The sequence below is a fragment of the Patagioenas fasciata genome, chromosome 1 (genome assembly GCF_037038585.1).
Source record: "Patagioenas fasciata isolate bPatFas1 chromosome 1, bPatFas1.hap1, whole genome shotgun sequence".
Lineage (NCBI taxonomy): Eukaryota > Metazoa > Chordata > Aves > Columbiformes > Columbidae > Patagioenas > Patagioenas fasciata.
The window spans coordinates 95,457,470-95,473,555 of NC_092520.1; the positions used below are offsets into that span (position 1 = coordinate 95,457,470).

Below are 16,086 nucleotides of genomic sequence, written 5' to 3' on the forward strand. Positions count from 1 at the left end.
GCAACTTCATTTCAATGGAAGCAGAGTTTTGAACATGCTATATAACAACAAGTAAACTGGAAAAATCAAGCTGTGAGCTTCTGAAATTGAACATACAAACATTTGTGGATACTTTCAAGTTCAGTCTATGCCTCAGCTGCTATTTGCCAATGTGCTCCTGAAAACCCAGGTGGGTTTTAAAAATGAATGCAATGTTTCTGAAACACTTTGATACCACAGAGATTATCATCTCAGAACAGCTTATGAGGAAATTGATAATTATGTCTTCAGAACCGAACATGGAGGAAACAAAATACCAAGTAACCACTTATTAAGTATCATCTCTTCTGAATCACCCTCCGGATGGCTGATTTGAGGTGACCCAGGAAGCTTGTAGCAGAAGTGAGAACAAACCAAAGGACTCATGATGTTGAAAGTGGCAATAGTTATCCCTCTGTTTCTTTGGAGAAGAAATACGTATACTGATGTCACGAGAAACTGAATTATAAATAACGAGATGTAGGCACTGATATTAACCCTCATATAATTTCCTATTTCAGAGCACTTCAAACCTCAACTATGCAAGCTGGGCTTATTTTATATTTCTCGGAATCAAACATAAGTGTCTGAAAACTCAGCATGTTAGCTTTGGAATCTATAAAAGGGAAAGACAGCAAAAACAACACTTTGAAGCAACAGGCCACTTTTGACTGTCTGTTAACATGTTAGATAAAATCACTATGCAGTTAAGGAAGAAAATAATATATAGCCATCTAAAAAAACACCGTGGCAATGCTGACTTCTGGCTACAATAGCAGAACCTTGAGAATTGTTCAGGTTTGACATACAAACCTCACCTTTGACATTCCGGGCTTAGCATATGAGGACGGGATATTAACCTTTTTTTTAAATGTCTTGTCAAGGCCAGAGCATGCTGAAGTAGCCAGGACACTTTGTAGTCAATTTTGGCAACTCCAAACCAATAGATATGAGCCACACTGACATGTGTGCTTTGCTCGTGCCACAGATCAGTTTTCACACTGCAGCTTACACTGCTCCGATGCATCTGCCTTGCGGAGCAAATGCAGGATGAGGCTGTATCACAGGTGCAGCAGCAGTTCGGCCTACTGGCACTTTTCGAATGTGCCACATGTTTATGCAGGTACTCGCAGTCACTGTTCGAGATTTCTGACTACCAATGGCCTTGGCAGTGGAATATCCAGAAATACAGTAGAATCTCTTCAAGGAAGTCAAATAATTGACAAAAGCTATAGGTCAATCAAAAGTGACAGAGCTGGAAATCTGCTTTTTGTGGGAGGAATTTTTGAGTTTGAAATTGTAACCTAATGGAAAAACAAACAATCAAACAAAATGAACAGCTTTGCACCTGAGGTATCAATTAGTATGATCTAATTTCCCACATTGTAAGGATAGACTACTATATTTTTTTTGTCTGGTTACATTAATTTTGATAGTCATTGGAAGAACTGTATCACTTAGGAGGCAGTGTTCCACATTAGATTTACCATGGTGAACTGCTAGGGCAGCAGCAAGACAATTTCTTATTTGGCATTCAGTTCCTAAAGTGCATCAAGAGATCTGTGATATTGTCATAAAGTCAAGCAAGGTACTGCATACGTATAAAGAAATGGTGAAATTAGCTTTTTATGCTGCAGTGTATGACCAGTGCCTGTGATGGTCTCAAGTGTGTGAGATATCATGCCTTTCAGAGTTGAAATTGCTAGTGGCTTAAAATTAATCCCCTAACCTCTTGAAACAACTAGCGATTACGTCACTCCAAACTGAAAACAATAAAGAGCTAAACAAACAGAAGAGGAAGAAGCTAAAAGATCAGATGTCTGTAACAAAGTTATTTTACTTTAGTGTTGTCCTTCATGTCTTATCTGAGAACAGATATAGAAATCAAGCTTCCTTTGCTTCTCTCCTCTTCCCCCATAAAAAGCCCAGAGAAAGTTTCTAAGAATTTAGGGAACAGTGAAATTATACCTCAATTCCTTCTACAGGTTCACATGAAGTGCACTATTCAGTGACCTCATTGCTCAAAAGTATGCATTACTGCAATCAGTTTTTCGGTCTTTTGTGCCCTTGTGAATAGGTCTGAACATTACCAATGTCAGAATAGTCAGAATACAATGCTAAAAAAATTCCTATTCTCATCTATTGCTGAAGTCTTTCAGGTCTGTCATCTGAACATCTTTGTTTGGGACTATTTGAAGCATCCCATTAGAATTTCAAGTCACATTTATTTACAGTGTTACTTTTCTAAGTATCAAGAACACTCAGAAAAGCACATTTAATAAGAGGAAATCAAGGTTAATGCTTTTATTTCCTGTCTCTGTTTATTGGTAGAGACACATAGGTTAAAATTCACATCTTATTTTTTTAAAAGCTGGAAAGTCAATGGCTAATGAAAATGTTAAATTTCTCATCCAGCAGAGAGCCACCAGTGAAACCTAGGTAACAAAATATTAATCTACTGACTTAGTTGTTGTAGTGAAAACTGTTCATAGAAAGCTTGATTCTGCAAGGCTTCCATTTAGAAAGCAATACTTTGTTAGCTGAACAAAGGAGGGTAAAAGTCAAGACCGAACAAGACACAGTGAGTGATTAGCACCTATGTCGTCATTAAAAATAAACACAAATCTGGAGTAACCTTAAGTGCTTATTATCTAACTGCCAGCACAATCCTTTTTGTGCAGTTCTGCATTTCTATAAATGATACAGCTATTAGCTTGGGTCTGGTCTTCTGAGTCAGCCTCACCTTTTACTGTCACGTGCACACTCTGGCTGGTGGACAGCTGGGGTTGAACAAGGACATTGCACGTGTATTCACCCTCGTCTACTTCCTTCTGCACATCTGAAAGTTTCAGTGTCCCGTTGTTCTCAAATGCCACTTGGCGATGGTTAAATGGTAGCAGGTTAGAGTTCTTGTACCACTTGATGGAGTAATATGGGTAGCCGATCACACGGCAGTGGATGTAGGTGTCCCGTCCAGCTATTGCTGTGATGTTCTTCATTGGTCGAATGCTTGCTGGTCCTAGAAAGATAAAAAGAAACTCCTGAAAACAATTTAAAGGCATATTTGCTTGAAGAAACATGCATATAATCTTTCTGAATATACAAAAGTTAATGAGTTACAGATGTGACTCACACAACATTTCTTAGCATTTGACAGTTTTTGCTTTTAAGAGCTACTTAAGCAGTTTCCCTAATCTTTATATGCTCTAGTTTTTCCTTACCCTGAAGCATACGTATTAATTGTGTGGGGATATATGTTTGCATTTTCCAACATTCACTTGATAAAATTTTTGCTGCATTAAAATTAAAAGGCTGAGGATGATTTAATTAATGTGAAATACCAGAACTGATACAAAGCTAGAATCCTGTTATGCATGAGAATACTGACAAAGTTAGCTTTTTTTTAATGTATATAAAATTCCATGAGGATGGGTATTATGCCACATAGAGCTAGAAATACAAGCTAAAGTACTGTATATATGAATAACTAAAATGAATGTCGGTCAAGTAAAGGAGAAAAGGAAAGGAAAAAACCCCATGCATAGCAGGAGTAAAGTAAGGAAACCGTATACTAATGAGGAGTATAGGAAAAATTGACTATAGAACACAAGCCAAAGTGTTCTTCCAACGTTTTACCATACCATACACTTTTTAGATGGGGCTGGAGAGGCGAGGTGGGAAAAGAGAGGGAGGAAGAAAAGGAGAGGAAAACCAGTACGTTGGTTTTGGCACTCCAAGACTCATTTCATCACATGCAACAATCTTCTTTTCCACTACAATGAGTTATGTGTGTTTTTTTGAGGAGCTGATTTGACAAGCACCTCTTACGTTTATTCGAGCCTGGTACAGGACGACTCCAGCAGAGTTGTTGGCAGTACAGCGATAAACTCCACCATCTCGGACCTGAGCATTAGAGATATTCAGGTAACTGACCACGTTGCCTTCAGAGGTGATAATCTGGCTGATACGATGACTGCCATCCTTCACAATGGGATCTTCATCCAGAGTCCAAGTGATTGTAGGCAGAGGAGTCCCCTTCACATTGCACATAAGGGAGACTGGCTCTCCTGGACTCACCACTTTCTCATTGAAGGCAGAAATGATTTTGGGAGTTCCATCTGCCAAGGGAAAGAAAAGCAGGCGAATAGTACTTATATGGTGTAAAGCTTGTTCCCTCTATCTTTGACCCTATCACATGAGCCAAGAACTTTTTTAGAAGTTATGCACTCGATTGTGTTCCGGGATGTATCTCTAATTATTGAGAGAGGGAAACAAATTTTGGTGGTAAAGCACTTAAACAGCTCTTTCACTTTGCTTACTGCAGGTTTCTTTTTCACCTTCTGAGAAACCTAGTGCTGATTCTGCTGAAGGAAAAGCACCTGAATAGATGGATTTGGGCTCTGAACAGCTGTATGAACTGCCAGGTTCTTGCGGGAAAGTGTTAAAGCCATACGCAGTTCACCACAAAAGACATACAGCAAAGACTCAACACATTCGGAATTTTTCTTCTGGTGGATTACAGGTCCTTGGAAAGCTAAGAATGAATTCTGTTGGCAAAAGCCAGGCATAATTTGCATAGGCTAATTTTGCCCAGCTGTGCCAATGCATTTTAGTCCTGATCCACAATACCCCATTTAGAAAACTATTAAATTCAGCTTTTCTGAATACAGATTGCCAGTAACAGCAGTGATGCCAGTTTATTTCTGTGGTCCATTTTGCTACAGATAAACATTCCTCTGAAATGAGAGCATTCAAATGTTTTCTCTGTGATCCGTGTCACAATTTACTCAGCCTCTACCAGGCAAGTAAATAAAGTTAATGGATGGAGACAGAAACTTGGAGATTATAAGTAGGGAGCAATATTAAATAACATCTATCCAGAGAGTTCAGTGGGGAGTTGAGGAGTGTTGGCACTCTGCTATTAATTAGGAAGTCCTTTCTGAGATCATGCAGCACATGTTTGTTCTCCTTCGAAAATCATACTTCCGAAGGTGTATCTAGAAGGAATTTCAGTGTAACTGGGAGCAAAAGGCCACACACCAAGCTCATTATGCAGAACACAGGAAGCAATCCAGTCCAAAGTCTGGACAACAGTGCTGCAGGTTACTGTCCAGTTTTAAAGAGCCAAGTGGCAAGTAAGCTAACTCCAGTATTCCTACAGCATTAGTGTCTGCAAGAAACAGAAGGAAAATGCTCCTTATTGCCTAGAGAGGGGCCAAAGACACTTTGAAAACTCACCGTGTACATGAAGTCCTTTGAGGACAACTCCTTTCACTTTTGTAGAGGACAGAGGATGACAGAACAAGGCTGACAAGTCTCGTGCTCTGTGTGACATACTATTTCCTCACACTATGTACCCTCTCTTCATATACACTCTGGTATGTATTACTTATATGTTTGGGAGGCTTGAACCATGATGAACTGCCCTGGAAAGCTCGGTTCTTTCATTGCAATTTCAGTGCAACATCACCAAGGAAACTGAGGGAACCGGCATGATCTGTGCAAGAATCCCCACAAAACATGCTGAATCATGGCAGAAGTGAAAACAGGGCTGCAAAATTCTCTTTCTTGCCACAAGATACAAAACATAAGGCACTGCCACTCTCGGGTTGCTGAAAGACCACAGCATCCCTGAGGGACCACTTGATTTTATTTGATTCCACAATTTTCTCCTCTGTCCCCATCTCCTTTTCATTTCTGTCCCATTAGTTACATGACAGACTTCTAATTTATTAATTTATTTTCATCTCAAACTCTTCCTTTCCTTTACTGAGTATTAGATACTGTCATCCCTCAGAAAACAAAACAAGAGCAACAACAAAAAAAGCTTTTTATCCTGAAAGCAAGCTGATAAAGGACCAATAAATCTGTGAGTGTGCACACTATGTACCTCTGCCACTCCTCCTACTCTTTTTTTTTTTTTTTAAATTCAAGTGACAGGCTTTTTTCTGAGATTAAAGCAGACATTATTTTCCCAGTGAGACCTGAGTGTCTTTGAAATCATTCCTGCTGTTGCTCTCTGATAACCTGCACTCTCTCGACATCATGATAGATTATCAATATGCTCTTTAGGCTTTCTTAGTCACAGGAGATGGTTGCCGAGGTAACTCAGTCCAGGCAGGTAATCTCTTCTTTTTCTATAAAGACTCTAAAAAGAATGCTCATGCCATGACTGCACTACAGCCTCATTAGTGAACTGGCTCTGTACAAATGGATAACTTTCCTCACTTCATTATCATGTAGAACATTGTGTCAGTTAGTTAAGATGATCTCCAAGCCTCCAGCCAATACACCCAATCAGAAAAGCCATGCCCAGATGATGCTTGGAGTTGAATAAAGACCTCTTCTCTCATGTGTAACTGAAAAGCTAATGTAAAAAAAACTAGCACCACCACCATCCACCTGAATAAAAAAAAAAAAAAAGTGACTGGAAGTACTGCTTAGGAGTCATTTTCAGATAAATTTTTTCATTCCATTCATTTTTGTTCAGAATGGGGCACAATAAAATCCACTGAAAATTTATAAGTACTCTCTTCTCTCATTTAGGGTCCTTGATTCCTCACTATAAAATGATGACACCAAAGATGATGTATAAATTATTATGGAGACCAGAATTGCTAAACAGGTAGTGACTGACCTTCTAGTACCACCTGCACATAGTCTTGAGCAGACATCTTGTCCTTGCGCACAAAGCACTGGTAAGCTCCACCATCACTTTTGGCCATGCCATCCATAATAAGGTTCTCCCGATTGATGCCAGTGATCCGAACATTGTTACCAGGGTTGATGATTTCACCATTACGATACCAGGAGAGCTCCTGGTCCTCAGTTCCCGTCACACTGCAGGACAAGGACACTTGACTACCAACACTGCTTTTTACTTTCCGTGGGCTGATCGTGGCTTTTAGTGGTTCTGGAAATTTAAATCAAAATAAGGAAGAGGGAAAGGGAAATAAAGAACATTAAGTATACATGTGCATTTATGTGTGAATAGCAAATTAACTCTCAGCTAAGGAGAAAAACAAAAATCATAGCCATACCCTTCTGAAAAACAACAACAAACAAAAACCAAACCAAAACGAACCAACAGATGTCTATATTTGTTCTAAAAAAGCATTTTCATCTCCAACATCCATGACACAAAACATAGATCTATAGGGATAACCTATTTAAGACATGATATAATACTCTAGACTGTCCCTAAATGAACAGTAGGAGCAGATCTGCTGAGTAACAACACTGGTGCTGAGGGCCTAACAATGGCACTAGACATGTTTTGGGAGGGGAGGATGTTACTTTACGCTAGTTCAGTGCAGACCATTGAATTGGTGCATTAGGTGCATTCTTGAAACCGATATTTCAGTTTAATTTCTTGTAAAAGGAACCCAGTTTAGATGTTTCAAAACCACTCCCTGATGTAAACAAGCAAATATCAATGACCAGAAGATTAGCTTTCAAGAGTGGAAGACCCATGCTAAAATGTTAACATAGGTACACCCATAGGTAACCATGGGATCTATTCACACATAAGAGTTTGTTAGTGTGGGCTCACTGGATTTTCTGCTTCAGCAGAGGAAGACTACAAGATTTTCAAGTCAACCTTAAGAAACAGTAAGACATAGGTAATGTAAGTTTTATATTGTAAAATAGAGGATGAACAGTGTTGAAGAAAATATATAAATGTAACTGTCTGGAAAACAATCTTTGTCTTGCCACCTATCAGTACTACTGAATGTAGATCTCATCTCATGCTTTGTACATTGGCTTGACTTCCTTATAAAGATAAGGGAGTACTATCACCACTTATATAATCTCTGATGTTAAATACATAGCATCCTATTTATTTTTTTTACCAGCATGCATACATGCGTACATACACGTATGTACATGCTTATACATATTAATAAAAATTTCCTCAGCTAACTCATTCACTTTACTGAACATCTTGTAACACACAGGTTGGAATAAATCTCTAGTGGTCCATTGGGAATAAGAGGTCTGGAAGAAAACCACACAAGTCAACGGCCTCAGTCATTTTGGATCCAGTCACTTAGGGAACACACCTTTCCTCTGCAATGGTCCAGAACAATAGTTAATTTGTGCTCATCTGCATGTTGCAAGACACTGGATATCTCTGTATTTCCAGTCCAAAAGACCACAAAAGGTCAAAACTTTCAGTGACTCGTTAAACAAAATAGCTGCACTCAAGGGCACCACCAACGTCTCAGAGCCATGATGATACAAGAAACTGAACCACATCCTTCCCTGCAGAAGAGGATAAAACTCCTTCACCCAGCTATTTCTTCCTACCAGCCTGATTCAGAAGATATCTACTGGCTGGTTTAGTGCTGAGTCAGTGTTGCGATTTAACCCCAGCTGGCAACTAAGCACCACACAGTCACTTGTTCACTCCCCTCTCAGTGGAATGGGGGACAGAGTTCAAAGAACGAAAGTGAGAAAACTTGTGGGTTGAGATAAAGGCCCCATCTTTATATACCGAGTATGACAGATGGTATGGAATATCCCTTTGGTCAGTTGGGGTCAACTATTCCGGCTGTGTCTCCTTCCAACATTTTGTGCACCCCCAGCCTACTCACTGCTGGGGTGGTGTGGAAAGCAGAAATATTCTTGACTCTGTGTGAGCACTGCTCAGCAATAACTAAACCATCCCTTTATTATCAACAATGTTTCCAGAACAAATCCAAAACAGGGCCCCATACCAGCTACTACAAAGTAAATTAACTCTATCCCAGGACAGTCAGTAAGGAAAGTCTATCACCAGTCACTGGGGTTACTTTTGGTATCACATTACATCATATTTCTGGAAGTCTTGACTTTGTGTCATACAAGGCAGACCGAATTCACCTAATTTCTATGAATATATTTAGAAGTAAACTCTGTTATAATTTATGAATTACTGATCTTTGATCTCAGTTTTATGTTGCCCAAATATGTTATATGTAATTACTTGTGAAGACATTTTTATGGCCTGAAGTGTTCACAAACTTCTCTATTTCAGATTGCTAGTCACGCTGTATAGGTGGAAATGTTAGTTCACAAAGCATTATTTCTATTCCAGGAAGTAACTGCTTTTCAACAATTGAAGAATAACAATTTTCCAGTGCAGTGCTTCTGAGTAATAATTATCTTTGTAGAATTTGTGAAACATTCAGAATATTCACACATGAATATTCTACTGAGGGCAGGTATGAGTATTCAATATCAGTGAACAGCATGAGTCATGGCAATGAGAGTTTGGTAGCTTTATTCATAAGAACATTTGCAAATTTATTTTTAAGCATTCAATTCAAGCTTCTAAATTACATATCCTCCATGTGATAAATTATATACCTACATTATGAATTGCATCTATTTGCACTTCTGATCACTCAATTGTCCAACTAACTCATCTCCACAGAGCCTACTTTCTGTTGTTCCACAACTTAGAGAAGTTTAAGCATTGCTAAATTGAAGTAACAAAACAGAAGGTACAGCAAGATACAGTAACATCTTCCGTGATGCAAACAGCCAGGCAAAAAGTGACCTGAGAGCTTCACTCAGTCCAGGACTTACGTGTTACATATAGACGCCCTATCATCTCGGCAGTCCCATAGTTGTTCCACACCTCACAGACATAGTTGCCTGAGTCCGAGGGACGCGTGTTCTCGATCAGCAGACCTGTAACCGTCTGCCGAAACCTGCTGTCAGGCTCCCAGGGAACGTTGTCCTTCAGCCAACGATACTTTGGTGCGGGGTGCCCTGATGCTTTGCAAGGCAGCTCCACTCGCTGTCCTGCCATGGCTTTACGGTGGTCAAACCCATCTAGAATAGATGGAGCTGAATTCGCTGGATCTGAGAGAACAAACAGCAGTTTTCAATGGGAGCATTAGAATGATTTCATTCATTAAGCAATATGCCAATATTTATTCTCTTGCATTTTCTGACTGAGTGGCCCAGAGTTTTATGTACTACAGTTTGCTACTATGACCCAGTCAGCAATCTGTAATATTTCAGTAGTGGTGACTGGGATCCAACATCATGTGTTACTGAGGCATCTCATGACTACTTGGAAATGATCTTACTGAATTTTTTCCAGGTGGCAACCATTCCTCTGGTCTTACTTCATGTCCCCTATCAGAGGAATGGAGAGCCATAAATGAGTTGCTTTAACAATTATGATTGTTATCCCTGCACTGCTCAACTAGAATGAAGGCAACACATTCTCCATACTTCTCAGTGGCTTGAAGGCTTTGAACTTAAGGAGCAATTTATTCCCTTGACAGAAGATAAATAGGCACAGACGCAGGAATTTCTATCTGCAGTCTAACTGACAGATGAGCCTTTTCTTCTTCTCTGGAAAAATAACTTAACATGGCAAGATCAACATATAACTTAATACTCCAGCTTTCTGTGCTCAACTAAATAAGAAAAGCGTCTCAGACCAACACACTTGTGTAGCACCTGGCACATATTTTTATGTATCTAACAGACATCTGGCAGAATGCCTTCACCAGAGGTATGTGTATCCCATCAGAAATTGTCCTCTGTTTGTGATTCAGGCTTTTTAACTTTGAAAAATTTTGGAGGAAGAGGCTGATGTGATTTACAGTTTTGTGCAGCATGCAGCATGTTGGAAGTGCACCCTGGAGCTATTGCAACATAAATACTGAACAATAAATCAACAAATATTAATCTAAGTATTTTCTCATCACATGTACCCACCTTGTTAAGACTTATGCCTCACAAAGAAACTCCACATGCTAATCAACTCCTTTTACTCCTAGCTGACACACCAATCTCTTTTTTAGTATATCTACACCATAGTTGCCTGGGTGTGGCTGTGATTGTAAGCATTTTGATGTTTTCAAGTGGTCTTTGACTTAGCTAGCTCAGGTACTGCTCACAGGACAGCTGCAGCAGGTTCCTCTTTGGAGTTGGAGAGATTAAAGAAACAGTTCATGCTGAATTCAAGCTACTCAGGTGATAGTGTAATCAGGACCTGAGACATTTAGTTTAAAAGTCACTTAGATACGACGTCATGAACTGTAGCCACACCTGGGAGGATACACTTGAGGGCAACTAGGTAGAGGCATTGTGCAAGTTATCAATCCAGAAATTAAAATTGTGATGGTAAAAAAATAGGACAAGTAAATTTTATGTGAATATTTAGACAAAGCCCTAAACACCAGGTTCGAGGAAAGATAACCATAGTGGCACCTAGAGGTGCCAGCAAAAAAGTTGAGCCACTGAAGGCAAAACCACATTCAGTTTACAGCAATTTACTGTCTGTCTCATTAGAAACATGTCAGCCAGTAGCTAAACAAATGATTTTGCATGCATCAGTAGCCTCAAGGTCCATATTTGGCATCAAGATGGGTTATATTTTTGAGCTTGCCATGCTGTTTATGTCTGGCTTAGTGAAAGCACAATCTGCCAGTATGCTATTGGGAAGGCCAATGTCAATTTGACTAATTGATTAGCCAGCTCCTTTCTTGCCTTTTCAGTCATCAGGCATCTATGTTTTCAGTGCATAGATTCTTTTGCCCAGCCTGGGGTATTCACTCTGTGAAAACATAAGCATGCAAGAAACTACAGCTGTGGCTCTCAGGAAGGGTGCTTCTAAAAAAAAACCCAACGATTTCTTCAATTGAAATTAATAATCAAATAATAAAAAAGTACATCTGACTTTTAAAGGTGTTGGCTGTGCATTCCTACTCAAAACTCACAGTATCTTTGTATCTTCTCCACATGTTTTGAACTTCAAGACTTTGTGAAGGATATATGTGGTCCCATTTCCAGTCCTTTAAGTACAAAATACAAAGTACTGCATGGACTTTGAAACCAGATGGGGGCCACTGGGGGAGGATTTAAAGTAAAGGTAAGGGAAAATTGTGGTTAGTAAATATCACACTCTGACAGCCTCCTGCTTTGCTGTAGAGAACCACATGTCTTTTGATGCTGAGTCCAGGCAAAGCAGGAAACCACCTGAGACAACAAGCTGGTGGCGTCAGCAAGCCATGGCAGAATCCCAGGAAGCCAGGCAGGGTGTCCTCAAAAGCTGGGGGCTATGGCAGCAGATGCCATGGGAGGAATAGCCTCCTTCTGCAGCTGCCATGTGTCACCCTTTAAGAACACCCACCTGACCCTCGCTCCTCTATCACTTGTCTGCTTCCCTTCACTTTTTTACTTCTTAAGCTGAGCATTGTCAGGAACAGCCCAACCTGGATTCCCATCCACAGACCGGCTAAACTGGGATTTGCCTACATACTTGAGAAGCCCTGAGCTGGTTCTTGTACAGAAGGTATTTAAAATATATTCAAGTACACAAAATATGATTCCAGGGACCTGCTTTCTTGCACTCTGTACTTATATATTTACGAAGATAGTAAAAAACATCTCTTTGGCATGTCCCTGGAACAGACTCTTATTTGAAGCTCCTACGTTGTCTATATTCCAGTTAAAAACAAAGCAAACCAAACCACAAAATAAATCCCAGGGTTCATTTGCTATCACCTGAAATGAGGCAAATAGCAAAAAATAGCAAAGTAACATTTCCCAGTTCCAATATGTGGTGTGGACTCTGTTGAATGATTATTTTACTATGCTTTATCACTCAGCTGCAAATTACTCCTAAGGAGGACAATGGCTGAAAAACTGAGGCAAAATACTGTTCTAAAATACTCTGCTTTGTATGTACTTTGAAAGACAGAGAAAGAACTTCATTATACTTTCAAAGTCATAAGGATTTTTTGGAGATTGGGAGTTAAACAGTAAAGATTTTGAAACCGGGGATTCATGGCTGGACAAAATAATTTTTGGAAAAACTCACTATAATGGATACTAGAGGAATTCTATAGCATGTTAATAGCCTTGGTTTTCATTTTATTTTGAAAAGCCACATGATTTCAAGATGTTCTCATTCTGGATGAAATTTGGAACATTGCTTTGGTCATAGACATATTAATTATTTGCATGTGTATGTGCTATGCACATAATCTTTCTCACTCTTTCAAACAATAAGGTGGCTTAACTCATATTAAAAATGTGGCCAGGAGACTATGATCAATATCCACCACAAAATATTTCATTCCTAAATAAACAAATGATATTTATGGATGTAAAAGGCAGGCAAAAATGTAGGTCTCATGCAAGCAGACCTTTCACAACTATGTTCATGCATTGTCTGATCTCAGTTCTTAAAGGACTTACTATTTTAAAATATAAATTCCAGTAAAGAAAAAATAAAATCTGTTAGAGAAATATTAAGAGAAAAACTCTGCCCATAATTTCTGGACTTGTTCAGTAGACTGAAAAGACTGGAAATCAGAATCCACTGTAGCTCTAATAGAGAATTAAGGCCACTGAATCAAAAAAGACAGCTATTGCACACAGGTAAAATTTCCTATTTTGATTTGGCCTGTGGAGGAGAACAGAAAAGCAAACTTGAGACAGAGCACATCTTTTAGGGTGTTTGCCCTGAATTACAAACAACACAGAGCTTCCATTTTCCCTTTTTGTTCAGCAAAATAACTAGAAGTTTTCCTGTGGTAACCAAGATACAAGTCTGATTTTATTTATGTTACCACTGGCTCAGCCTTAGCATGATTTCATACGGAAACAGACCATATTATGGAGCCAGCTAGAAGGGTAGGAACCTGCCTATCCTTATAAGACCAAACCAGGCAATTATTGTGCAGGAAAACTACTTCTTCATCTGGCTGGAAAAGCAGAGGCAACAGTTCTGCCCACAGGGGATACGTATCAAAGGAAAAAATTCCTGGATCTGACTGGTAAGTGATTCTAACCTGAATAATCACACTATTTTTTAATCATTACTGTATTTAAGTACTGACTTGTCTGTTCAGAGGGCTCCAGAATCCTTCAGCAAGGACCATTTTGGAGGAGGGCAGGAGGCATGCTACTAATGTAAATCCTTGTGAACACCTCTGTCTCCCTTAGGGGTTTCAAACAGAGGATGAAGAGTTGAAACCTAGCCACTAGATTTTTTTTTTTTTCCTAACGAAAAGACCAAAAGACAAGAAGATAAGGTTAAAAGGACAATGGCCCTGCTGACTGTTAGGCTGTGAAGGTCACCATACCCTGAATGACCTTTAGGGTTAGGATCTTTAAGGTGACTTATTAACAGTGAAAAGAGGAAAAAGGTCTATGGGGCTTTCAGTAGGATAGTGGCTATGTCTTCTGTAAGGCATGGATACAGGCAGAAAGAAAACACAGTGTGGGATACAGTCTTGGCTAACTCTATGGATGTGAGAATAAAATTGCAGATTTGTTCACATGCAAACACAGGGTGCAGTTACAAGTGCCCAGTAAATGAAGGAGAGGAAGAGGATATGGGGAAGAGCTAATTCTATATAGAGATGTTTGAGAGGAACCTGAAAACCCAGGCCTGGTGTCTGCTCCTCCTTCTCACCTCACCCACAACTGGTACCACCTCTCGCTGAGACAAAAATGGGAGAAGGAGGGATTGGAGCAGCACCGTACTGACAGCCCTAAGTGTTTGGTGTGTGTGTGGCAGGAACTCAACAGTCCATCACACAGAAAAATCAGAAGATAATGTACAATTATCAGGACAAGCTGAAATACCCTATCTACCTTCTCATTTTCCTACCTGCTGCAGATAGGTGAAAACCAGAAACTTTATTTTTAATTGTGACATTTTATTTTGCAGTAGAAGCTCACAGCTGACCACATCTACCTGCCATTTGGTAGAGGACTTGGTTGTTAGTGCTTATGGGCACAAGAACCTGCCTTGCTAGTTTGACACACTAGAGAGAGGTACATACAATACTTTATTTAACATTATATATATTGGAGCACCTGATACAAAAAGTCTTGCACTGTTGCTTTGTCGTGTTTCTCCAGTGTATCTGTGCCTTGTGATGCATCGGTAGTTGTACAGTCCATCTTCATTCTGTACGTCTAAAATATACAAGGCTCCCGTGGATGTGATGAGAAATCTAGGTCCTGAAAGACACAAGAATTTGAAGTGTTTAAAATATCTGCAGGTTGTTACTCAGTTCTGCATGCTTGCACTGGGGGATGGATGAGCCAGGTTGGAGGGTCCTTAAGGTCTTTTTGCCAGAGTCTAGAAGTTGCTAACTGCAAGTTTACTAAGTACTCAATGCAAGTGCTTATAAAAATATTAATTCATGTGCACTTCTTATTAAAAAGGTAGGGATCTGTAAGGAAAATGTGAGGGATGAAGGAAAGAAAAGATCAAAGAGGCATCTGAAATAAAATACAGGGTAAAGAACCAATGCAGAATTTAATCAAGTTGAATTCAATATTGTAGAGTGAAATGATGGCAATTCAACAGCAGAGATGTATGTGTTAGAAAGATGCTCTGGGACAGCATGCATAATTAAATGATACTAGCAAAAATGACATTTCTTGTCCAGAAAAATTAAAGGTATCAGTGAAAGCAAAAGCAACTCACAAAAAGGAGGAAGTCTTTACCCCAAGAATATAAGATGTATTTGCCAAAAGATTCTGGCCATGAGACCCACGCACTGCACTGCCCTGCTCCACAGGCTGCTTGGGTGTGATGGGAAAACAAAGACAGCAAAACCAACCATGCTGATGTTGCCTGCACTGCTGACCCCAGCGAAGCTGCACACACCTGTGCTCACTGCAGGCTGGACAGCACGAGTGCCAGGACCAGTATCACCACCCTGTCCATGTTTCCTGTGGGTTAATGCACTCCAGGCCTCAGCAGGATGGGCTGAGCTCTCTGCAGCTCATTACTTCCACAGCCAAGATACTGGCAGAAGATAAGTCAATGCAGTATCTTTGCAGTATCTTATCTGCTGGGGACTTTTTTTTTTTTTAGTAAGATTGTAGTCTGTGATTAGAGAAACACAATATAAGCGAGTAGACAGACTCTGTCTGAAAGGTGGGCTGAAATAAACAGCACAGTATGCATTATTTAGTATCAAAAGATATATTAAAACCAAACTCTGCACAGAAAACTGTATTTCAGGAAAAACATGAAGTCCAGCAAAGTGACTGCCCCCTAAAACTGAATAAGACTGACATGTTAATGGACAG

General features: G+C 39.7%; 1 protein-coding gene across 2 annotated transcripts in view; it reads right to left on the reverse strand.

Annotated features, from left to right (window-relative positions):
* Positions 1–16,086, reverse strand: part of DSCAM (DS cell adhesion molecule) — a 474,141-nt gene that overhangs the window by 173,788 nt on the left and 284,267 nt on the right. For both annotated transcript variants that reach the window (XM_065841400.2, XM_071811281.1), the window contains exons 4-8: positions 14,857–15,003; positions 9,592–9,870; positions 6,656–6,931; positions 3,840–4,136; positions 2,762–3,037 (exon numbers count right to left, since the gene is read on the reverse strand). In XM_065841400.2, the coding sequence (XP_065697472.1) occupies positions 2,762–3,037; positions 3,840–4,136; positions 6,656–6,931; positions 9,592–9,870; positions 14,857–15,003 (1,275 nt within the window). The remainder of the gene's footprint in view (positions 1–2,761; positions 3,038–3,839; positions 4,137–6,655; positions 6,932–9,591; positions 9,871–14,856; positions 15,004–16,086) is intronic.